The sequence below is a fragment of the Dama dama genome, chromosome X (assembly GCF_033118175.1).
Source record: "Dama dama isolate Ldn47 chromosome X, ASM3311817v1, whole genome shotgun sequence".
In the NCBI taxonomy this organism is placed as follows: Eukaryota; Metazoa; Chordata; class Mammalia; order Artiodactyla; family Cervidae; genus Dama; species Dama dama.
This window is the reverse complement of record NC_083714.1, coordinates 39,413,754-39,440,461: the sequence shown is the minus strand read 5'-3', so window position 1 is coordinate 39,440,461 and position 26,708 is coordinate 39,413,754. Positions and strand designations below refer to the sequence as shown.

General features: G+C 41.6%; 1 protein-coding gene across 6 annotated transcripts in view; it reads right to left on the bottom strand.

Moving 5' to 3' along the window:
- The window catches only part of INTS6L (integrator complex subunit 6 like), a 56,682-nt gene extending 32,953 nt beyond the window's left edge, over positions 1-23,729 (bottom strand). For 5 of the 6 annotated variants that reach the window (XM_061136034.1, XM_061136037.1, XM_061136036.1 and 2 more), the window contains exons 1-2: positions 23,249-23,729; positions 23,031-23,108 (exon numbers count right to left, since the gene is read on the bottom strand). In XM_061136034.1, the coding sequence (XP_060992017.1) occupies positions 23,031-23,108; positions 23,249-23,359 (189 nt within the window). In that variant the 5' untranslated portion in view covers positions 23,360-23,729. The remainder of the gene's footprint in view (positions 1-23,030; positions 23,109-23,248) is intronic. The other variant, XM_061136035.1, reaches the window with a different exon arrangement.
- Positions 23,730-26,708: the final 2,979 nt, after the last annotated feature.

Genomic DNA, 26,708 nt, shown 5'->3' with positions numbered 1-26,708 from the left:
TACCCAACCTTCATAACCATTCAAGGTGAAGGTGATCCTGATTTAAGATCCTTTCCAGTCCAACAGTCTGGATTCTGTGAAGTTAAAAATATGCCTTGTGTGTGTGTGTTTCCTAACACATACTATAAGTCAAAGCATCTAAAGGTAAAATCTTCCCATGTATTCCTTTGGCTCAAGGAATATCTTATCAAACTAGACAAACTAAATTTTACTTAAAAGCAAGGATTATGATTTCAACTGTGCTCATCAAATACTTAGAAATATCAACAGATGATTATAAATCACACTGAATTCAAAACTTACTCTTTTTGAAGTAGAAGAGAAGGTCTACAGCTGGGGGTGGGGGAGAGGGATAGTATCAATTCTTTCCTTTATTTATCCAACCAATTTTTATGGACCAACTATGCTATGCTGGGCAGAATGCTACATGCTGGAGATATTGAGAGGAATTAGCCCTTGATGAGTTCAAGCAGCAAAGGAATAAGAAATGCAGTTATGGGTACAGAAAGAACAAATAACCAGGGAGTTAGGAAAGCCTGTCACAGAAGATTGGGCATTTGAAGAAGTCTAATGGCAGGAAAAGAAGATCACGGGATCCCCACACTGATGTGAGGAGTGGAGGAGGGTAGTCCAAAGGAAGAGAACAGAGAGTTTATAAAAGGCTAGGGCTTCCTGGGGAGCCACAAGTAATTTGATTATCATTGCTCTGGGTACACGGTGGGAGGCAAAGCTGATAAGCTGGGCTCTGACTGTAATGTGCTTTGTACATTGTGCTCAGTACTTTGGATTTTATCTGTCGGCCCTAGGAATGACTTGAAGTTTTTAATTAGGGGAGTGGCATGATCATATCTGTATTTTAGCAAGATCATTCTCTTGGGAGTTGGAGAATAAATTGTGGGGTGGAGGGGAAGCTGAAGCTTGAGGTAGGGAAACTGGTTTGGGGAATGTTGCAATAACTTACAAGAAGCGTGATGAAAGCCTGAGCAAGGGCAGTGGAGATGGAAAGGAGGCTGCAGATTAAAGAAGTATTTCAGAGGTGGGTGGAGTCAGAAGGATTTAGTAGCTAATTAGGGGGATGGGTGAGGGATAAAAAGGGTCATACATTAGGCTGTTTTCTGGCTTAGGCAAACCTGTGAATGGTGGGGTCTTTCACCCAGAAGCCACTTTATAGACTTTTTCCCCCCAGAATGACTTCATTTAGCAATCTAACTTCTGCACTGCAATCTTAGTTCTATCTGCAGTGAGTGTTGAACTCCTGAGAGCCACCAGATAATTCAAGGCACAACTAAAGAAAAAATAGTGAACTGCTTAATCTGGTAAAGGGTTGGGATAAGGTTTGAGTATCATCTAAGCAAGCACCCTATAACTCATCAGCGTTTCAAATATTGTGTACAAGTTGTCACTAATCCACCTGTCAGAATAATTGTTCCTTAAAATTTCCTTTATCATATGAGTTGAAAACGTTTTACAAATTTGTTTCTACACCTGAATCACTGGCATTCAATTTTTAGGCCAATTTCAATCCATTGCAATGAATTAGATAATACATGAGATTTGAATGCTAGGTCTATCTCAGTACTAAAAGTGTGTGAGCTACATATACTACCCAAAACAATAAACTTCCTGGTAGCAGTTTAGTTTCTTCTAGGGAAGAATTAATGCCCCTAAATCCAGTCCTCAGAATGCTGAAGGGGAAAAAAGGCAAATATCTGGAGAGTCTTATTAATGTGAAAAATTCTTCCCAAAAGATAATTATTTAGAGCCAGTGGGAGAAAGTAGATGTTTATATTCTTCAGTCACTGCTTGTAGTTGATTTTTTCATAAACGAATTCAAGACAGCTCATTGTTCTTAATAAAGTCTTTTATTTCAAATTACTCCAAAGATATCCTACTCTTATGTCAGCAAAACTTTTCTTTTTTAAAACTTCTTATTTTATATTGGAGTGTAGCTGATTACCAATGTTGTGATAGTTTCAGCTGGACAGCAAAGAGACTCAGCCATACATATACATGTATCTACACATGTATCCAATCTCCCACAGTAAAGCCTTTACTTCTGACAATAATTTTCATATATTTTTATGGAGCTTTACAGCTTGCAAAGCACTTTCACACTTCACATTTGCCTAAGACAATCCTATAAAATAAGCATGGTATTACCATCCCTATTTTGTTTTCATAAACCAGGAGGAAGTAAGATGTGGGTATGTCTTGTTTGGGGAATGGGGACAGTCAGAGAGGCACAGTCTGGAGTTGCACTATTCAGCCACATGGGGCCACTGAGAACTTGAAACATGGCCAGTCTGACTAGAGATTACTTTTTAATGTGGCTACTAGAAAATCTGAACTGCTGTGGATGGCTGGCATTATATACCTATTGGGTAGAGATGATCCAGAGGGAGTTGAAGGTCAGGCAGGAGAACTTGGCCTTGCAATGGCAGAAAATAGACTCATTACAGATTCCAAGGCAGGGGGAGACAGGATCAAACAGCATCTCAGGAAGGTCAGTCTGGCAGTGAATTATAGGATAGACTGAAGAAGAAGAAGCTACTGTAGCTAGGAAATAGAAGCTAGGAGAGTTGAATAGGCATCCAGGTCTGAGGGAATCAGGGTCTGAATTAGGACAGAAATTAAGAGGAAGGGGTTAATTGAGAAACATTTGAACCACCAAGATAGGACTTGGTGACAGACAGACAATAGGCCTAAAGGAGACAGAGTAAAAGATGATTACAAAACTGCTAACCTGAGAGAACTGAAGAATAGATGTTTAAGAAAAAGGAGTAAGCTGGGGTGGGGGAAATTCTAAACTAAGACTTTGCTGTCTTCACAGATCAAACTTTTAAAGTCTCCCAGAAGTCACACCGAGGAAACCAGATTTGAAAGAGACACGTGCACCCCAATGTTCATCACAGCACTGTTTATAATTGCCAGGACATCGAAGCAACCTAGATGCCCATCAGCAGACGAATGAATAAGGAAGCTATGGTACATATACACAATGGAATATTACTCAGCCATTAAAAAGAATTCATTTGAATCAGTTCTAATGAGATGGATGAAACTGGAGCCCATTATACAGAGTGAAGTAAGCCAGAAAGATAAAGACCAATACAGTATACTAATGCATATATATGGAATTTAAAAAGATGGTAACGATAACCCTATATGCAAAACAGAAAAAGAGACAGAGATGTACAGAACAGACTTTGGGACTCTGTGGGAGAAGGTGAGGGTGGGATGTTCTGAGAGAATAGCATTGAAACAACGAAACAACTATACTATCAAGGGTGAAACAGATCACCAGCCCAGGTTGGATGCATGAGACAAGTGCTCAGGGCTGGTGCACTGAGAAGACCCAGAGGGATGGGATGGGGAGGGAGGTGGGAGGGGGATCGGGATGGGGAACACATGTAAATCCATGGCTGATTCATGTCAATGTATGGCAAAAACCACTACAATACTGTAAAGTAATTAGCCTCCAACTAATAAAAATAAACGAAAAAAGAAGATACAATTAAATTAGAAAAAAAAAAATAAAGTCTCCCAGAAGTAAAATGAGGATAATGATATGATAATAAATAATAATCACAGGCAATAATAATCAGTGCCTATGTGTCAGGAAGTCGCTTATGCTAAACAGAACATTTTATATGTATCCTTCTCATCTGAGCCTCATAACCACCCTATGAAGTGGGTACTATTATTATTTTCCATTTATTAGATGAGCACATTGAGGCTCAGAGAGGATAGGCATCTTGTCCGGGTCAAAACAACTAGTAAATGACACAGCCAGGATGTGAACCCAGGTAGCCTAACTGTGGGCTTCCCCGGTGGCTCAGATGGTAAAGAATCCACCTGCAGTGTGGGAGACCTGGGTTCGATCCCTGGGTTGGGGAGATCCCCTGGAGAAGGGAATGGCAACCCACTCCAGTATTCTTGCCTGGAGAATTCCATGGACAGAGGAGCCTGGCGGGCTACAGTCCACGGGGTCACAAAGAGTTGGACACAACTGAGATACTAGCACAGCACAACACAGCACAGCCTAACTGCAGAACCCACCAATGTAAACCATTATACTAGAGATTCGTCTACATATTCCATATATTCAACCCATAGACATGTATTGTTACACTAGCTTAAAGGTTCATAAGTTTAATAGAATTTCCAAATTTCATTTAATTTAAGCCTACTTTCCCTGATGTCAGAATGCAGACCAGTTGGGTGTGGGGAACAGTGAATTGGCACTTGGAAGACCCTGGTCTAATCCTGGCCATAATTAACTAGCAAAACAAGTGGTCCAGAGTAAACCGTTTACCCCTTACTGGGGCTGTTTCCTCATTTAAGCAATGAAAATATTGAAAACCAATTCTAAGATCCTTTTCAGCCTTTATATTCTATTATTCCATACCTTGTATTCATCCTTTATATAAATTTGACTTACAGGGACTTCCCTGATGGTCCAGTGATTAAGACTCTGTGCTCCCAATGCAGGGGGCGTGGGTTTGATCCCTGGTCAGGAAGTTAAGATCCCATATGCTACAGAGCACAGCCAAAAATAAATAAATAAAAACAACAGCCCCCAGTCACTCTCTACTGGTGACCTTGTTAAAAAAATCTGACTTACAGAAAGAAAAATGCCTCATATCTTACTAAAAAGGCTAATTCAGGCCTGGTTTAAATGTGTATAGGCAACTAAAGACATCTTTGACTATCAGCAGAAATAGCATGGGCCTTTTAGTCTATTAGTGACTTGGATTCTCCCCACAGCTCTACAGACTAGCCCACTAGTTGTTTATGTCCCACTAATATCAGCACAGAAAGGACAGAGTTTGTATTCCTTTCCTCAGAAAGGCAAAGCCTAAAAGGAATATTTTCTACTACCCTCCGCACCCCTATTTCCATCTTCTTATCTGGTCTGTCCTCTGACGTTATGGTGCTTAAAGGGTAGGTTCTGGCCCTACAACAGACCTTAGTGGAGGTCTGTCAACACATGTGAACTATGTGAAAGCTTTTCATGAACACACATCTAGGCTACACCCTCCAGTATAGCTTATCAGGAATAAGGCTGTTATTTACAACACTGGCTGGTTCCTGTGTCTGCCTTATTTCTCCATTAGTTTCAGTGGAGGAGGGAAAGGTAGGGATGTTATTTAATGGCTCCTCCAAGCCTCAGTATCCTAACACTTGTCCTTCCTGAACTCTATCCCATTTCCGCAGGACCATTTCTCTGATTCACTGATGCTTGTTTTATTTTTATATTTTAAAATGAAGACCCCCTTTCCTCCAAGGAAATCTTGCCAGGAAGTATAAACAAGAAAAAAAGAGAAGAAACAGATGAACTGTCCTTGAAGGGGACGTGGGAGTGGTGTTAGAGCTCGTTCTGTAAACCCTTGTTCTATCTCTAAAGGTCACCTGTAATCCTTTTCCAAATTATAAACGATCGTGTTAGATTTAGTATATAGTGAAGATTTCATGAATGTGTTATTGGTTTCTCCATCCAAGGTAACTGAAAAACATTTTTTTAGGGCAGCTGCATCTAACTTTCCACAGGAGAAATGCCCCCTAAAAGACCTTACAAATGGAATATTTATAAATTTAAAAAGTTAAATAGCTAAAATTCTCTAGGGTGACAGCTTCTGAAAGGGAATGAATGGCAGTGAATCTTTTCAAACAGCAAAAATAATCCTTCTATATTACAGATTGTCACAAGCCAGGCTCCCTCTCACTGAAGGAGCATCACGTGCTCTGTCCCTCTGACTGGGTGCTGAGCCACTGTGCAAACCCATTTTAGGCACGTGCACCCAAAAGCCTATTTGGACCCTGCCCTGAAGAGCAGTTCAATTCAGTCCAAGGCTTCCTAGCTGGTTAGCAAGTGCATCACAATGAAGAAAAAGCCTCACTGGATTCCAGAGAGAAAATACATGTTTCCCTCTCTTTAACAAGACTTTTTAACTTTAATGAAAGGAAATTAAATCGGCCTAGTTATATGTGCCCTTCATAAGCCTATACAGAGGACTATCCTGAACTTTGAGCTCTTCTTCTAGGTGGTTACAAACGAGATGATGAACAGATTTGAGTATTTTCCCAGATGTTGCAAGTTAAGGCCAAAGAGTCTAAATTTAGCAGGGCCATCATTTCTCTCCTTGAAAGATAAACTATTTTCCTTTTTCCATCTGCTTTCCACAGTTTGGGAGAAACTCGTTCTGCAACATCCCAGACAATTTGAATAAATCAACCTCAACAGCATTTTTTCAACCAACTTAACCTTCTTCTCCAATTTACCATTCTATCATCTTTGTCATCACAAACTGTTCTTGTGTTGGTAAACTGATCAGCGGGACAGGATGACATGAAAAATAAGAAGCCCTGCTTTTCTAATCAACTCTGTCTCCTGAGAAGACAAATGATTTTTCCCTTGGTCTTTGCCCTTAGCCTTATATGGAGTATTTGTGCAAATTAAAAGTCTTCAACTTGGAGAATTATCTTCTCGCAACTAAAATGGACTCCAATTCTGATACATATAAGATGAGGTTTACTTACCCTTTTAGGTAAACAGAACACGTAACAGCTGAAATCACTTTAATATGCTCAAATGTCTTTTAAAATCGTGTTTACAGCTAGAACACCTATAAAGAAGGTTGTTAAACTTGTGAAATACACATTAGGAAGACACTGTATCATTAAAAAAATAGGATTATTTTCCTTCTTGTATCAACTTTGAAAAACTCTCTATTTTGCATTCTATTTTCAGACCCTATCTGATATAATTTTTTTCCCTTAATACTCTAGTAACTTGGTGTGATTTCACTTTTTTGTATGAATATGGTTTTCTCACTTGACTCAAGGTACTGATACACTTCTAGGTTCAAAGGAGGCATTCTATTATTCTGTGTTTTATGTGTACCAATACAGCTTTCTGTTGTAAAATTACTTGTTTTAAGAATATCCAGTTTTTTTGGATCCCTTTTCATCAAAGTTACTTCCCTAGAGGCACTCCTTAGTGTCTTGAACTTGGTAAAATGCCTGAAGTCCATTTTATTTGATTACATCAGTTCTCTCCCAGAGAACTCTGAATGCTATCATTCTGTGGTTCAGTCCATGAATTTTCATCCACAAGCTTCAGGAAATACTACCAGCCAAGACCATGTAAAAGAAATCTGGCTTACTTGAGTCTTCTACTTTTTAAAGAAGTTCTTAGAAACTGACTTCCTAGTATATTGCAGAAATTTATTTGACAGACTGTGGCCTGCTGGATTGTTTTTTTTCAGCATATGGTTAAAGACTCTCATAACCACAAATTTTTAAGTAAACTGGGCAAAGACATGATTCCATGTGATTCCACCCCTACAAAGTTTACCATTTTTGTGTCACTGGTCTCTTTAAGATACCTAGTTTGAGGGGTTTTTGGTGGATTAACAATCATAGGGATTAGCCTAAAATATTTGCAAAATTCATTTATAACTTTTCAATTCTTACCCCAAAGAATTAAAATAAAATTATAAAGTAGCACACCTCTCAGAGAAAGCATAAGATCAGAAGAAATTTGATCTCCACCAGAGGATGCTAACGTGTAGAAAGCAAATTTTTTCCTCTGTCCAAGAAGCAATTGAACTGCTACTGAAAGAAAAATGCCATAGAGTTGCAAAGAATTTACCAAATGTGGTCAGATATAAATGTTGTTTCCTCTTTCACTCCCTGTCCATTTCAACTGTAGCTATTGACCAATAGCCATTATTAGAAAAAGAAAAAAATCCAACCAAACAAAAAAATGCTATAGTGCAAGGCTCATGTTCAACTGTTTAGATTTGGGGTTCTGATAGGAGACATTTTTATGAACACACACACAAGATAAAAATCAACAAAAGTGGCCTTGAAAAAACTACACAGGGACAGGAATGAGATTAAGCCACCCAAACATTACAGAAAGTGTTTAACAAAGGAGAGAGCAGAATGGTCATTCCTTACTTTCTAAAGATCTTATGGCATCTCTTTCCTCCAGACTAATTCTTTATTTAAAATTCTCTCAAAAAATTTTATAAGCTGTTTTTCACATTATAAAAGTAACACACATTCATCGTTAAAAATCCCAACAGAAATACAAAGTTAGTCTATCTTTTCACCAAACTGTCAGTTCCACTCTTTAGAGGTAACCGTGGCTAGGAATCTGTCTTGAACTTTAAATTGTTTGGCAGCAAACAGAAATGACTCCAATAAATGAAGTGACATTTACCAATAAGTTGGAGTGACTGATCTAACCAGTAGATATGTGATACAGCACACTAACCACTTACAGAAACTGTTTTCTAAAATTTGAAGCAAGTTTGAAATCACCCTGACTTCCCAGCCTGAATTATTCCACTTCCTGCCTTTCAGTTATACAATTCTCTCCTGGACTTTTTTCAGAAGGAATAGTGGAAAAAATCTAGTCTAATCCTTTCATTTTACAGATAAGAAAACTGACACCTTAAAAGGTTAAGTGACTTGTCTGGGGTCATGTATCTAATCAGTAGCAGACTGTGGCTAAAGAACCCTGGTCTCTACCTCCCAGTCCAAAGAGACACGACTTGCCAGACTTATTTGACTGTGGATGGTGTGATCTACCAGACAGGCTATCGTATGACCACTTTTTCAAATCTAACTTTTATGAAAGTACCCAGAAAGACTTGAAATAAACTGCTAACATACAGCTTCACTAATGAAATGAAATTTACAATGTCTAAACACATGTCAGCTTTTAAGAAAAATGGAGCACTGGGGCTCCAAACATCATACATATTCTTCTACAAGACATACAACAGGAAGGACTCCCAACTTTCCAATGTCGAATGGCTGTAGTAAAAGGCTAGATATTCTCCCTGGAATCCCATTATTCAATGTCTAGTTATGTGGGGCTTCTGATTAAACAGCAGGGCTTCCTGGCAACTGGAGGCCAATTTAAATCTAAATATCTTGGTCTGGTTCAGGCTACTCAACCACTAAGGTCAGAATTCAGCTCTCTTCCCCTTCCTACTGCAAATTCCCATCATTACAGCAGCATTTAAAGCATCTTCTGTCACATCCTCCTTCTCCTCAAGTCACACCCTTAACTGGCATGCTTTCAGGGCATTTTCTCTCCTCCCCTGGGCCTCCCGCTCCTCTGGCTCTCTATCTCTTCTCCCTTTGGTTAACTGATGGTCTAAGAGTTGGCATCAGGAATGGGGACACAAACTCAGGTGGTAGAAAGAGAGGTCTGGCTGAAGGGCAGGGCTCCTGTGGGGAAATGAGGGGAAACACATTTATACAGATACATGGAGCAGGCCCTAGAGAGCTCAGAACAGCAGACTGAGCAATTTTGACTTGATTCCATAGGCACCAGCGAGTTTCTGAAGGGTTGTGAGCAGGGGAGTGATAGGATGAAATCAGCTTTTTTACAAAGTTAGTCCTTGGTGTGGGCAGAGTAGGAATTTGGGAGGCTCTTGGGAGACTCCACTGCTGGGAAACATTAAAGGCAGGAGGAGAAGGGGACAACAGAGGATGAGATGATTGGATGGCATCACCGACTCGATGGACATGAGTTTGAGCAAGCTCCAGGAGTTGGTGATGGACAGGGAAGCCTGGCGTGCTGCAGTCCATGGGGTTACAAAGAGTCGGACATGACTGAGCATCTTAACTGAACTCACTGGGAGATTCCAGAAGAAGGTTGTTACAGGCCAAAGCATAGAAGTCAGGACCTGGACTGAAGTGATGGCACCAGAAATTGAGTTGAAAGAACATATATAAGGGGGCTTTCCAGGTGGTGCTAGTGGTAAAGAACCTACCTGCCAATGCAGGAGACATAACAGATGCAGGTTCAATCTCTGGGTCAGGAAGATACCTTGGAGAAGGAAATGGCAACCAGCTCCAGTATTCTTGCCTGGAGAATCCCATGGATAGAAGAGCCTGGTGGGTTACAGTCCATGGGGTTGCAAAGAGTTGGACACTACTGAAGCAACTTAGCACTAATGGTACTGGACTTGGATGTTATTGAAAAGAAGACTCAAAACATGGAAGTCAGGACCTGGACTGAAGTCATGGCACCAGAAATTGAGTTGAAGGAACATATATAAGGGATATTTCAAAGGCATGGGCCCTAGCAGATGGAAGGACAGGATCAAAGGTGAATAATGCCCAGCTTGCAATCCTGGGTGACTAAAAGATGGGGAATATAGAAGATAGGATAGTTTTAGAGCCATAAGGAGATCTGTTTGACATGCTATGAGCTGATGGAAAGATAGACAGGCAGAGACTTCCCTTGTGGTCCAGTGGTGAAGACTCCGCACTGCCAATGCAGGGGGTACACGTTCAATCCTTGGTTGGGGAACTAAGATCCCATATGGCTGTAGTATGGCCAAAAGATAAAAAAATTAAAATTAAAAGATAGTCAAGTGGAGATGTCCCATCATGAGCTAGAGATGCCTGGGTGAGAAGCTGAAGATGGAGAGTAAAAGGAATATTTGAAACCATGAATGATGCATTCACCAAGGGAAAGAATTTTGCATATAGGGACACATTTATCAGAAAGAGGGGTGGAAAAACAAAATGGAGGAGGTGATAAGTTTCTGGAAGGAAGGAGCATTAAGTGTTTCAAATACAGGAAAGGACAAAAAGAATAAACATTAGTAAATTAGCCCAAGTAGCTACATAGTGGGCTTCCCAGGTGGCGCAGTGGTCAAGAATCCCCATACCAATGCAGGGGACACAGGAGACATGGGTTTGATCCCTGGGTCAGCAAGATCCCCTGAAGAAGGAAATGGCAACCTACTCCAGTATTCTTGTCTGGGAAATCCCATGGACAGAGGAGCCTAGTGGCCCACAGTCCACTGGGCCACAGAGAGTCAGACACAACTGGGGAACTGAGCACACACACAATAAATCCAAAGACCTTAATAAACTATATTTTACTTCCCTCAGTAGTACTACTCCCTACTTGCACAAATAAATGTTCAATAACATCCAGGTCCAGAGTACCCTTAGTACTAAGTTTACTGAACTGTGTGTCTTACAGAGCAGGATGTAACTAACAAAAGAGCAAGTGCAATTTATCAGACATATGGTTTAAGATACAGAACTCTACTTTTTCTATGAACATCTGGCACATCAGCACAAACGTCTTGGTATAACTTTTCTCTTGTTAAGACCCCAGTGGCTTAGTTGGTAGCACCTCCAATCCTCTGAAATTCACCTCTTACCAACCTAACTAAGCAGCAAGGGGGGTGGGAATAAAGCTATCTGGCTATGGCAGAGGAGTGGCTTGAAGAGAATGGGAGATCTGGCTGAAATGAGGCGTGAACCAGGAGATGAGGCACTGACTGATAGAGAAAACTCTGTGAAGGCAGTAGGGTGCATTCAGGCTTTTTACAAAATCACTTCTGCCTCTCCCACAGGTTGTGGATTAAAGGCAATTAAATGGCTACTGTGTAGTACATCGGCTGTCTTTTGTTCTCCTACAAGAAAAACATTTATCAGGAAGCTGACATAATGAAGATGACATATCAGTTTCTGGAGACCATTAAACAGCCAAAGACCACCCTGTTGTTTTTTCAAGCCTATCATTCTTCCTACAGGGCCTACTCAGCCTAGGCCCCAGTCCTCAACCTCTACTCCCAACTATCTCAAGCTCCATCAACTGAGAGTCCCAACAACTCCATATCTTTCCCTCAGTAGGGGCATAATCAAAGACCAAAGTGTTTCACAGAAAAATGCACCATGATATTCACCTACATAGAGTCAGAGAAATAGTCAAAATGGTAACACTAGCAGCAATAACTTTCATTCATCAAGTACTTGCTCTAATATCAGGCTGGCCAAAAAGTTTGTTCGGGTTTCCATACGATGTTACAGAAAAACCTGAACTATTTTTTTGGCCAACCCAATATCACACATTGTTACCAAAAACAACTGTAAACAATATCATGATAATTCTGTCTAAACTACATGATTCTAGGACATATACCACAATTAGAAAATATCACTGAGAAGTTATTAAAAGGAATATTCTGCCATAATTGATACAAAGTGAAGTGGCTCACTACTTAAGACTCTGGAATACAGAGAGACCTAAGTTACTATTCAACCACGTTACTTAACCTCTCTTGGCCCCCGTTTCCTTATCTGCTAAGTGAGGATAATAATAGTACCTGTGATTTAGGTTAGTTGGGAAGATAAATGAAATAAGCACTGTACATTCACTGGCATGTTGCCCTGTACATCAGCATTACTCAATAAATGTCAACAGCTATTATTAGAAAGCTATTATATTATTGTTCATTATTACAAGGAAGTAGATATAAGTCAAATCATATCTGTGAAAGTCAGATAACATCTTTGGCTATAAGATAGGTTTCAGGAGGATTTACAACTAGGGCTACAAAATGGCTCCACATCATATACATGTTGTGTGTTAGTTGCTCAGTCGTGCCTGACTCTTTGCAACTCCATGGACTGTAGCCCACCAGCATCCTCTGTTCATGGAATTCTCCAGGCAAGAATACTGGAGTGGGTTGCCATGCCCTTCCCCAATATACACGTTATTCATCAGCATATCTGTACTCAGATCACTCAGGCTCAGAATTAGATATTGGTATTTATTCCTTAAATGGGACCCGTCACAGTAACAAAAAATAACATTGTCACTCCTGTAACCTCCTTAGGAACACTGAGCTTAGAGAAAGTAATAATTATGGGAACCCTCCATTGGCTTCACTTGGACAACCCCCCTCCTTTTAATGCTACTGATGACTTCTCATGATACAAGACAAGAACTTTGCTAGGGAAACTCAAGAAAGCCTTCAACAAGAGCATTGATACAAACCCTTCTTTGTTTCTTAGGTTTTACACTATGCCAAGCTAAAGAATTTATCCTTTATCCTCTTTTTCATGATGAATACTGTTCTTGGGAATTCTTGGGCCAAGTAGCTATGTAAATCTAATAAGGGATATGTTACATATTTCTAATAACACTAGAAGCATGGAACATTTCATGCCACTGGTGAGCACATATTACAAACAGAATTCTAAATTACTATAGTTATATTAGGAGTTCACATATATATTCTTTTGTACTTAGCCCAGGGAAAAAACTTCTAACCCAACCAGTTGGATCACCAACTACATCCAAAAGTCAAAGCAACCAAACTGGCTTTCAATACAAACAAGAATGGGATGCTTTCATACTTTTGCCCCAGGGCCAAGGGTTATCAACCCATCAACTCTGAACTGTATGATAACCTTTCATGCACAAATGACTCCATTATGGAAGTGCTCATTTAAAACAGAACTTTGAGAGAGAGGATCCTCCTTCAGAAAAATTTCTAGGACATGAATGTCATAAATATCTGAAGAAAAAATAAAGACCAACAGTGCTGTCTAATAAAAATATAGGGTAAGCCACATATGTAGCCACATTTAAAAAATACAAGTGAGATAAATATTTAATGAAGTACATCAAAAATATTGTTTAAATTTGTAGTCAATATAAAAATTCTTAATGATATATTTTATACACTTTTGGTACTAAATCTTTAAAATCTCATATTTAGTTTACTCTTACAGAGCATCTTGATTCCAACTAGCCACCTGCTGCTGCTGCTGCTAAGTCGCTTCAGTCTGTCCGACTCTGCGCGACCCCATAGGTGGCAGCCCACCAGGCTCTGCCATCCCTGGGATTCCCCAGGCAAGAACACTGGAGTGGGTTGCCATTTCCGTCTCCAATGCATGAAAGTGAAAAGTGAAAGTGAAGTCACTCAGTCGTGTCTGACTCTTTGCAACCCCATGGACTGCAGCCCACCAGGCTCCTCCATCCATGGGATTTTCCAGGCAAGAGTACTGGAGTGGGTTGCCATTGCCTTCTCCGAACTAGCCATCTATCAAGTGCTCAATAACGACATGTGGCTAGTGGATGCTGTCTTGAATGGTGCAAATACAACCAATCTAACGTGAATGACTGGTATATCTGAAGAGTCATACCTGCCCTCACTGCCACCCTCATTGCTGGAGCTCTAACAGTGTCCCCACCCCTCTCTGGGACCTCTAGTCCACCTGGAGCTATGAGGAAGAAGGGGGGAAAGGATGTGTTTTTAACAAAGTACCTTGGAATCCCAACTCCATTTCCCAGTAAAAACAATAGCAAACACAATAGTTCAATGGATAAGTGGCATTAAGGGTTAAATAGGCTTTCCTGGGGAGGAAGGTCTGGGAACCTAATCACCATTTAGAACACTGTATCCAGGAGATAGTGTGTTCCAAGCTTCCAATAGACACACAAAGGGACTGCCTGGATCTCTCATCTACACTCTTGGTAAAAGGGTGCTGAAAGACATGTTTACAAAGACTTTCTCATTTAAGTACTTAAATTAAACCAATTGGTTCCCTTCTTCATCCCCGTCCTCTCTTCCCCACATACAGAGCGTCCTTCAATCCTGCCCTTCTCTAGAAAGCACACTTGTTCCTGAAATGTGGAAGAGCTGTCATTTTGGAACACTCTGTGAAAGTGAGAACCTTGTATTCGGAGCAGTTGTCTTCCTGAAGCAAAGGCAAAATGTAAAGGACATATGTGCCCTTTCCGTATGGTGTCCTGCCCTTCCGCAGTCCCTCCTACCCCCATCCCAACCTCAAAGTCAAAAGCTCTCAAGTGACTAGCATTCATGCAAAATGAGGCAACTTCAACTATATATTTTAAATCTCTCCCACCTTTCATCCTCCCCTCTCCCCAGCCCATCTCAACATGGGCTTCTGCCTCATCATCAAACAAGCACACAATCCTTACCCTATTTGTCTTTAAATCCACCTCATAGCTCTTCCTTTCAGGAGAAATGTACAAACTCTAGCTTGTAGGTTTCAAAGCCCTTTAGCATCCAATCTCAGCTAGTTGCAATCTTGACTTGATAAACTGAAATAACACTGTGTCTTGTCAATCTTCCCTCCCTCACCTCCAATCTGTTGGTTAACAATCCACTGTTGTTGACATCCCCCATACCTTACTCCACATTTTCCAGTCAACTTCTTCCAGTGACTATTCTCAAGACCCTGAGGATTAAGACTATATCTTTTACTACTCCAATCTCTCCTTGGGCCAAGTTTTTCTTGGAGTCACCTTAGGCTCCAAGTATAGTATAGTATAGTCCACAGAGGGTGCTCATTGAACATATGGTTTATTAAAGCCTAAATTGCTGTAGTAGCAGTCCAATGTCAGACTTCTGTTCCAGAAACACTATTTTGGTCATATCACCACAACAGTGGTAAAAGTCAGACCAATGGCTACCTTCAGGGGAGGAAGTGATTGCAAGAAGCAAGCGGAATCTTCTGGACTGATGGTTAAGGGATCATAGTGGAAGTTGTTACACTGTTTGCAGTAGGGGTGGGCAGAGGGGCAGGATGACTTTTGAAAGTGTAGAATGAAGAATTGAGGCACGTCAGGCTAACCAAGCAGAGGGAACAACATAAGCAATGACACAGAAGCAAGAGGCATATTGAGTCTGGAGAAGATGGTCAAGTTCTTATTGTGGTTGGAGCCTGAGGTCCAGGAAAAAGTGTGAGGGGACACTGTGGGCAAAGCCAAGCTAAGGATCTGGGATCTTATTCTGAAATATAATGGGGAGTCAGTGAAGAATTTTTAGTGTGGCAATGAGTTTTTATTTTACTTTAAAAATGAGCAACCTAGTGGCAATGAGGGTGAAGAATCAGAGGTGAGCAAGACCAGAAGTAGGGAGACCAAGTGAGTGGCTGCTGCCACAATGGTCCAGGTGAGGATTGTTGAAAGTTGAAACAAGAGAGGAGCAAATAAGAATGAATGGATAGGGACTTCCCTGGTGGTCCAGTGGTTAAGAATCCACCTACTAATGCAGGGACACAAGTTTGATCCCTGGTCCAGAAAGATCCCACATGCCACAGAGCAACTAAGCCCACACCACAACTACTGAGCCTGTTTGCCTAGAGCCCGTGAGCTGCAACAAAAGAAGCCACTGCAATGAGAAACCGATACACCATGACTGGGGAGTAGCTCCTGCTCACCACAACCAGAGGAAGCCTGCACACACCAACAAAGACCCAGCACAGTCAAAAATAAATAAATGAATAAAATGGAAACTTGAAAAAAAGAATGAATGGACACAAGAGAGGTTTAGAATACAGAACAGACAGGATTCCATAATTTTCTCAGCATTCTGCAGTCATCTTCCAGCTTGTACCTAATCTGAAAATAGCAGTGCTAATTCCCTTGACCACAGATCTAGTCTTCTACCAAAACCTCCCCCACTTTTCTCTCTCTTTTTTTAAAACAAGGAATATTTTATTTGCTGTGAAACAAAACAACAAACAAAAGTGCACATAAATACAGTGGTATACACATGACTGATGGAGGGTTCTCTGTATAAGCTTTCACTAAAGTTCTAATGGTAGAAAGCGAAGAAGAACTAAAGAACCTCTTGATGCAAGTGAAAGAGGAGAGTGAACTGTGGGAGAAGGCGAGGGTGGGATGTTTAGAGAGAACAGCATCGAAACATGTATATTATCAAGGGTGAAACAGATCAACAGCCCAGGTTGGATGCATGAGACAAGTGCTCGGGGCTGGTGCACTGGGAAGACCCAGAGGGATCGGGTGGAGAGCGAGGTGGGAGGGGGGATCGGGATGGGGAATACACGTAAATCCATGGCTGATTCATGTCAATGTATGGCAAAAATCACTACAATACTGTAAAGTAATTAGCCTCCAACTAATAAAAATAAATGGGAAAAAACAAAATAAAAATAATACTTGGATAAAAAAATAAAAAAAAAAAAGAAAGAGGAGAGTGAAAAAGTTGGCTTAAAGCTCAACATTCAGAAAACTAAGATCATGGCATCTGGTCCCACCACTTAATGGCAAATAGATGGGGAAACAGTGGAAACAGTGGCTGACTTTATTTTTGGGGGCTCCAAAATCACTGTAGATGGTGACTGCAGCCATGAAATTAAAAGATGCTTGCTCCTTGGAAGAAAAGTTATGACCAACCTAGACAGAATGCTAAAAAGCAGAGACATTACTTTGACAACAAAGGTCCGTCTAGTCAAGGCTGTGGTTTTTCCAGTAGTCATGTATGGATGTGAGAGTTGGACTATAAAGAAAGCTGAGCACCGAAGAACGGATGCTTTTGAACTGTGGTATTGGAGAAGACTCTTGGGAGCCCCTTGGACTGTAAGGAGATCCAACCAGTCCATCCTAAAGGAGATCAGTCCTGAATATTCATTGGAAAGACTGATGCTGAAGCTGAAACTCCAATACTTTGGCCATTTGATGCAAAGAACTGACTCATTGGAAAAGACCCTGATGCTGGGAAAGATTAAAGGCAGGAGGAGAAGGGGACGACAGAGGATGAGATGGTTGGATGCCATCACCAACTCAATGGACATGAGTTTGAGTAAACTCTGAGAGTTGGTGATGGACAGGGAGGCCTGGTGTACTGCAGTCCATGGGGTCGTAAAGAGTCGGACACGACTGAGCGACTGAACTGACTGAAAGTTCTAATTCCTCCGTCTTTTACTCTTACATAAAGAAAAAACGCTATCAGTCAGAGTACTTTATTCCTGAAATTCCTTCCAGTAAAATATATTTAATTTATAGGTTGTATAAAAATCTGGAAGCAATCACTTTTTAGGTATGTATGTGTAATTGATATATAACACTGTATTCATTTAAGGTTTTCAACATAATTTGATATTTGTATACAGTGCAAAATGATCACCACAATAAATCTAGTTAATACTCATTGCCACACAAAGTTACATTTTTTCTTTTTTCTTATGAACTTCTAAGATTTACTCTCTTAGCAACTTTCAAATATACAATATTATTAACTATCATCACCATACTATACATTACATCTCATGACTTTTTCATACCTGGAGGTTTGTACATTTTGGCATCCTTCACCAACTTTGCTCACCCTCCATCCTTCCACCTCTCACAACCACCAATCTGTTCTCTGTATCTATGAGCTTATTCTATTTTTGTTTTGTTTTCAATTCCACATTTAAGTGAGATCATATGGTATTTGTCTGTCTCTGTCTGACTTATTTCACTTGACATAATGTCCTCAAGGTTCATTCATGTTGTCACAAATAGCAAGATTTCCTTCTTTTTATGGGTGAATAATATTCCATTGTATGTATATACTACATTTTCTTTATTCACACATCAATGAACACTTAGGTCATTTCCATTTCTTGGTTATTGTAAATAAACTGCAATGAACATGGGGGTGCATATATCTTTTCAAGTTAATGTTTTGATTTTCTTCAGATAAATACCCAGAAGTAGAGTTGCAAGATCATATGTTACTTCTAGCTTTAATCTTTTGAGGAACCTCCATACAGCTTTCCACAGTGGCTGCACAAATTTACATTCCATCCGACAGCAGAGGAGAGTTCCCTTTTCTCCAAATCCTTTCCAACACTTGTTATTTGTTGTATTTTTGATAAAAGCTACCCTAACAGGCCTGAGGTGATATCCTACTGTGGTTTTATTTGCATTTCCCTGATGATTAGTGATGGTGAGCATCTTTTCATGAGCCTGCTGTCCATCTATCTTCTTTGAAAAACTGTCTATTCAGGTCTTCTGCCCATTTTTAAAATCAGATTTTTTTCTGCTATTGAGTTATGTGAGTTCTTGTAATATTTTGGATGGTAACATCTTATCAGATACATAATTTTCAAAGATTTTCTCCCATTCAGCAGGTTGTCTTTTCATTTTGCTGATGATTTTTTCCCTCTTTTTCAATTTCAAAATAATGCTTCAAATGGCCAGTGAGGAAGGTAAAAAGGAAACATGGTCAGGGAAGAAACAACTAATCATAAAAGTAGATGCACCACCTTTGTAACATTTTGAGTTTTCAATACAATTGCCTCTGGTTGTTCTCACAGGCTACATTACTGCTGTTTCACCCAAAAGCACTTCCTTAGCTTCCAACCACAATGAAAGCCTCCCTTAAAAGTCACTCCTTTTCCAAATAAGGCCCATAAAATATATTCATGGGCATATGAAAAAGTTAAGCCTTAGTTAAAAATACCAGTAAATGTTTTCAACAAAGATCACTTTAAAAAGCATAGGTTCACTTCCTAAATCTGCAAGCCAAAATGCTGCCTTTTGCTGATACATGTTAACAGAGGCACACAGATACCAGTAAGCAAGGCTGGCTATAGGATGTGAAAAAGCAACACTCAAGGGAAATTTTTATTTTTACAAAGGCTCTCTGTTTCAAATTACAGACTTGGGATATTTCTTTGAAACATCTCTCCGTATTTATACTTTAAAAAACCACTTCTGTCTGTGATGTATACACGTGTTTCAGCTATTTCTAGAAAAATGACTCAGTTTTATGTTTAAAACAATAGTATTGCCTTCAATAAAAAGAAATCACTTTAAGAAAGTAGCTTCAAACATCAGACTATGTTGAACACTTATCTACTCCAGTCTCATGGCTCACTTTCTCCTTGATGCCCTCAATTTGCTCAGACTTAGTAGTAGTGACAAGCTCACCTCTGCTATTCACTGAATAAAAGGAAATTATGACTCATAGCAAAACAAAACATACAAGACAGCAGAACCTCAGCCAAAACTATTAAGAACTATTATACCAAAAAAAGAGAAAAGAAACCCACCCCACTTCTTAAAACCATGTATTAGTCTTATAAGGATACACTGGAAATTTTAAAATATTAAACAGCTTCAACCTAGCTGTGTACACTAGAGATACCATTGTATAAATGTAGTGTTAACACTTGTGACACTATGTATAAAATGTGTCTACAAAGCAACACTTGAAACAGATATAGCACAAAATACTTGCATTTCATATGCCTTTTATATGGTTCCCCAAATCAAACTTACTTCCACCCAAGCCAAGCTGACTGCAAGTAACAGGTATGACTAATTTTAAAGGAGCTGTGCAGTAAGAAGCTACGAAGTCCTGGGTGAAATACTATATTCATATGCTTAACAGTACACTTTAGTGAAGAATTCCAGTCACAGTAACTTTTCACAACAAGATTTATTGTCAGAGCTTGTAAGTGGATATACTGGGAATAGTTCCACGCCTGTTAGGGAACAAACCTTCCAACCAAATGCACAACTCATGCCTGTTACACCACCAATACAATTGAATCTTCTACTAGGAAAAAAATTAGTTTTGCAGTGTTTACAGTTAGACATAACCAAGACCTGAGAAATAAGTAAGCAGTGTCTTTGACAAGAGATAAAGCCCTCCAACTGTAGAGAAACCCAAAAATACACTTCATGTTATTTTCTGCAGAAAAATAAGTTACAAATAAAACCTCATCTAACATCACTTTGCTGAAAGGACCTCACACTCCTAGGGAAGAGTGAAGTTTTAAGTAGGAACTAAGATGCCTGCTGACAGTCAAATAAAGACCTATTTGATAATTGGTGTGACAGAAAACAGACATTTATGGCTCCCAGTTATCAGCAAGTGAAAGATTAGATTAAATTTTAAGAAAAATTCACCAGATGTTCTAAAATTTCAGACCTTCCAAAATGGCTAGGTCCTAGAAGCAGAAGAACAAATAGTTACCACATGCTGAGGGGAGGGATGGGGTGGGCAGAAAAAGAGTGACTGAAAGGGACTCAGAGAAAGAAAGTGCTACCAAAATATGGCATATTATTAGCAATTCAGTTATAGACAGCAAAATAACATCACTAAAATCAGTAACTGTTCCCTAGCACATGTAGTTATAAGATTAAAAAGAAAAAACCTGAATGACTTTGGAAAAGCATAAGGAAGAGGATAGCTCATGATTAGTAATTGAAAGTATTAATCAAATTGTCTTCACATACCTGTCCACATAAAAAAAAAAGATCAAAGCCAGCTTAGAAGAATGTTTTTTACTTCAGGATAAAATGTAGTGTACAAGGTTGCAAGATAAAAAGAGCTGACAGATGAAATTTCCACTAAAAGCAAAATCCAACTTTCCCTCTCTGTCCACAGAACTACCTGGAGCATCTAAAACACCATGGGCAAGTTACACGGCCACGAAAAATTTTAAGTATGAAGACTATGTGGCTACTGGGAATAATTCATAGAACAAAACAGATGGAAAAGGTAGAACTCAAAAGTAATACAGTACACTGTGATTACAATGCTAGGTTAAAAAAAAAAAGCTGTGATGATGGTTGTTAAGACGGGGGCCAGACTTTCTTTTTCCTTTCCAAAGATTCTGTAAATATTGCCATAAAAGCTTTATAGATCAAAAATAATTTTTCATCTATGAGTCTTGGCGTTCAGGAAAATGTTAACTAAATTATTCCTTTAAAGAAAGAAAAGTCTACTGCTTTGTAATTTATCCTGTTTACTATTTCAAAATAAGGAGGATTTCAAATGGCCACAGTACAACAGTGGGTTCTTATCTGTATTAGTACTCCAACGGTGTAGACTTTCATACTTAGGATGGACAAAAATGGTCACACCCTTGTAGGAAACTGACATGTTTAAAAACTTATGGCATTCTTAAAGATGTCTACTTGCTCCATTTTTCTGAATTGATAAATCAAAAACGGAAAACAAAGCATTAAAACCAGAACGGTTTTCAGGGGAACCTACTAATCAAACTGTTAACCGAAGCTACGAGTTACAAAAGTAAAGTCTCCAGTTTTACTTCTGAAGGAACGCTCTCTTTAGCCAACTATTCAGTTTGGTAGGTTCCATTCTTTTAAACACCTCACTCGGCTAAAACGGATTATAACACATTCAGTGCTTCCTCGGCTCTGTTAAGAGAATTCTGAGAAAAAGAGGGCATCTAGCAAAAGACGTCAAGGATTATGGTAATATGTTTAAAATTTCAATATGCAAGCAGGACTCTTAAGCAGGTTGCATTAATAGTCTGAGTTCTATTTTATCGGGCCACTGCAGGCAAAGCAGTTCTTTATCTCCGCACCATTAGGATGAGGGCTGGAAGGTGAAATGCTCCCTACTTCTCTCCTGCAGGTCAGAACCCCGTGGATCAAGTCATCGAATTTGGCTATTGTAACTGCGCACAGCGAGTCCTCCCCTTCCTTCCTTTCTCTTCCCTGGACAAATCCCTACGTGACCAACACAAACCTAATTTATGATGTCAATAGGTAGGCCAGGTCCCCCAAAAGCTCTGTGCCCGCGGGTTCCGACTAGGCATCTCCCCGCCCCACCCCGTCGCGGCTCGGGTGGAATCTACAATGAAACACTAAACAGTAGCTAAGGTAACAGAGCCGGGGTTAACCGGACCGACACAGGAGAAGCAGTGAACAGGGCTGTTTCTGCGGGCCGGGGGGTTGGGAGGCTGGCTCCGCGGACTGATTTTCCATTGGGTGGGGGTGGGTTAGAGACCACAGACGCACAAAAGCAGCAGTCTAATCTTTGAAGGCCGGCGGCCGGCTCTGCCACGCTCTCAGCAGGAAGGGGAGGGGAGCGGGAGGAAGAGAGGGAGGGGAACCGGCGCAGGGCGGGAGGAGTGGGGAGGAGGGGCCGGGGGCGGAGCCCGGGCGCCAGGAAAACCCGCGCGCGAGTCCGCAGCACCTTGGGGCGGAGTAGCCGGCGCCGTCCGGCCCCTCGGCCTCCACCGCGCGCGGTGCGACCCGAAGGGGCGGGCCTGCCCGCAGCCTCCCTTCGCGTCTCGGGCCCTCCTTCTCCTCTCCTCCCTCCCCTCCCTCCTTTCCATCTCAGCAGCGCCCTCGGTCTCCCTCTCCGGTTCATACAAAAGCAAAATGTCCGCCATCTTCCGAGGCAGCTGTGCTCGCCGCCGCCACCAGCCCGGCTCTCCTGCGGTTTCTCCTCGGGGCCGTCCCTCCCCCGGCCCCCTTCCCGACCCCAGGCGCCGCGGCTCCTCGGAAGCTGCGGAGTCACTACTCCCCCCGCCCTCGCCCCCACCCCACCCCGCCCTGCCCGCCCCGCCTGGCGACGCAGGACCGCCTCGGGCGGGGGCAGGGGGTCTCGACTGCCCAGGCCGACTGGCTCCTGCTTCCCGCCCGGCCCACCCCCTGGATGGCCTTTTACCTTGATGCAATACGGGGGTTCGTCGTAGGTGACCAGCATGTACCTGTCTCCGCGGCTGGCCGGATCCCGGGCACGCAGCTACAGGACGAGGGATGACGGAGGGGGCCGCGAAGGGAAGGGGGTGGAGGGGGCGATACCAGCGTTACAGAAGCACCTAAATCCACCACCAACCCCATCCCTCGGGAACTCTCCCCATCTCTCCCCTCCCCTCCCTTTACCTTCAAGAATAACTCCACAGCGCCTTTGGCAATATCCAAATAGGAGGTGCCCAGGTCAGTGCGCTGGTTCATAGAGGCGGACGTGTCTATGAGGAACAGCAGGATGGGCATCTTCCCCCACACCCCTGGCTCCGCTCCCCACTCTCTTGGCCCTCTTGCCCTCACTGCCGCGTACTGCCACCTGAACCCTCAACTCTCGCAGAGCCAGGGTGCAGGGAGCAAGAGGAAGACGGGACGGGACGGATGGAACTGCTCCTGGCCTCCTCTTTTTGCAGCCCCACCTCTTCTCCCTCCAAGGGAACTTGAAAATGTGAGCGTGTGTAGCCCTCGGGGCCCTCCCCCTTCCTCTCTTCTGGCACCACTACTGCCGCTGCTGCTGCCGCAGAGACTACTACCCGAGCATCCGTCCACGCTCACTGAAGCGCTCGCCCCAGACTGAGAGCTGTCTCTGTTCACCGACACACAACTTCTGTCCGCTCACCTACCATGGGCACCATGTGACCAGAACCCACGCCATTGGCTGCCAATTATGTGGTATTTGCATATTCATTAGATGACAGGGCAAGGGGAGGGACTTGGGCGGACCTTGGGAGTTGAAGTTTGAACCCAGGCAGGGGGTAAGGGGAAATGTTAAGGACCCTCCTTTAGAGGACTTGGAAGCTGTTAGGATACTTAGGGTGGCTTGAATGGATTTTTCGCTTGCTCTTTAAAGATGATAATTCGAAAAGAAGAGTGAATTTGAGCAACAATTGTGCAGAAGTACAGAAACAGATGCTTGGACAGGCTGCACAGAAAACTCTTTGCTTACTGCAATCGATCAATCCTGCCAGTGGCTCAGACTGAAACATTTCAGAAGCAGCAAACTTCTTTCCTGGCAAGACTTACTTGCATTCCTTCAGATCCCTCCCCACTCTGGGTCAGTATTTGTAAGTCGGTTGCTGGCGTTGCATTCCACATATCTCTACTTAGAAAGGAAACTAAAACACGGTTACCTCAACTGGCGTTTTGTGTGCACAAGCTGCTTCAGTTTCGTTGAGCACTTCGAAGTATTGGCCTGCCTGTGATGATTCCACCTACTGTTGTGTCTCTGCAGCCTTTACACACGGAAGGTTTGCCAGCCTGGTTTCTGATTCAACTCACATTTATTAAGCACCTATGAAGTGTCAGCCATCCACATGAGTCTCGTTTAGTCTTTGAAATCATTGTGGTAGGTGGCATTATGTTCAATTTTCAGTAGAGGAAAGTGCAGCTCAGGTAAATGAGGACAGCACTGAGGGATGTGCTGAGGTGTGGCTCTAGGGAGAGACTCAATGAGTGGCCAATCACGCTTGGCTGACCGCTTCATGTAACTCAGATTTTAAATATGAAGGTGTGTATTCCTAGCACTATGCTGTGCACAACGTGGAGTTCTGAACTAAAGTGTGTTTATGACTTCATTTGCTATGTTCCCTTGTAATAGACATTAAAAATACATATTCAATAACATTTTCATAAAAATAAGATTTCAGAAGAGGCCACATAAGCAATATATGAATCAGGGACAAAAGTGATACAAATAAAAAGGTGACGTAGAAGCAGTGGTCCAGTGGTCTAGAAGTTCAGGAGTTTTCCTAGATGAGGCACTGAGCAGGAAGGGATTGAACTCCTGAGCTGTTGAATATACTTTCTTCTTTTTTCTTCATGTCTCTACTCTTTTATTCCACTTGTACTCTCTAAATCAATTGACTTTAATACTTCACCGTAGTCCCTCATTCCAGACTTCTTTCTACTTCATGTCTGAGGTTACCGGACATCTCTCAGGAAGGCATTCCTACAAAGTACTGCTCTCTTGGCCTTCATTCCCTTCAAAACGAATGTTAGCATACTTTACCCATGTTTCCATTTCATGTGGCTGACTGTGGTGTGGTCCACTCCCATACAGCAGACTCTTTGTTTTGGTGAGGGTTGGTTTAATTTCTGACTTGCCAAAGATTTGTTACTTTTTGCCTTTAAGCAAGCCCTAATCACCACATCTTGACAAAAAGACCTTACTTAACCTGATTACTATCCCCTCCCAAACTCTACCTTTCATGGCTCAGAGAAGAGTAAAATCTCACTGTCTGGTTTCTCCACCATCTACTCCTTCCTCAAGGCCATGCCATCTAGGTTCTCTCCTCAGCACTCTTTGGAAACTGCTCTGAGGATCCAGGGGCAAGTTCCTGGCCAAATCTAATTGTCTCTTTTATATTTTCTTTGTTGACTGTAGAGCCATCTGTCCCTTGCCTTTCTGAGCTCCCCCTGCACCTGCCACCTTGCCTTTCATCACTTGCCACTTCTCCCAGCATCTTCCTTACTGCTTGGACTATTTGCTTTCAACTTCTCTGAATCCTAAACTTAATTTCTGTCTCAGTCTGTGGCTACTGCTTTTCCTCCCATTGGTCCCACTAAGGACTTTGTTATTTCCACAATCTTTATTCATTTATCCATTCTTTCTTTATCCAAATATTCCTTGGGTGGATCTTCTATATGAGAAGCAACAAGAATACATTGGTATGCATGAGACAAGTGCTCGGGCCTGGTGCACTGGGAAGACCCAGAGGGATTGGGTAGAGAGGGAGGTGGGAGGGGGGATCGGGATGGGGAATACATGTAAATCCATGGCTGATTCATGTCAGTGTATGACAAGACCCACTGCGGTATTGTAAAGTGATTAGCCTCCAACTAATAAAAAAAAATGGAAAAAAAAAAGAGAATACATTGGTGAACAAGGGACACAGCATATTATATCAGTGAAGAACTTTGATTTCCAGGTTCAAATCCCAACTCTGCCATTTACTAGCTATGTGACCTTGGGCAAATTAGTTAACTCTGCCTCAGCTTTATCATCTGCATAATGACAATAATAATAGTACCTCATAGAATTGTTATGAGGATTAAATGAATTAGTATTTACAAAATGTTTACAGAAGTGCTTAGTACAGAGTCAGTTCTATATAGGTGTTAAATAAAAGAATAGATATAGTCCATGGCCACGTAGATAACATTCTAGTGGGGAAAATAAAAGTGTAGATAAAATGCTATATTAAGTGCTCTGGGAGCACTGGAAAGAATGTATATTCTAGAAGAATTGGAGAGGTGAGGGGGATATACAGAGAAGGTTTCCTGAAGGATATGACCTGCAGGAAATGTAAGAAGTAGGCTGGTGATAGAGAGCCGGTGGAGATGAGAACGGGGCAGGGGAGGAGGGAGAATGTTCTAGGTAGGCAATGGTGAGGTGGTCAGATGGTGAGACATTGAAAGAAACCCAGTGGAAAAAAGAAAGTTCTATATTGCTGGAATGTAGGGTAGCCGGGGGTCGGGGAGCAGAATGGGGATGGAGGTGGCTAGAGATGGATGAGCTTGCAGAGGTGGGAGGAGTCAGGTCATGCAAGGCCTACCAGGCCCTGTTGAGGAGTTGGAATTTTAGCCTTGGAGCAACGAG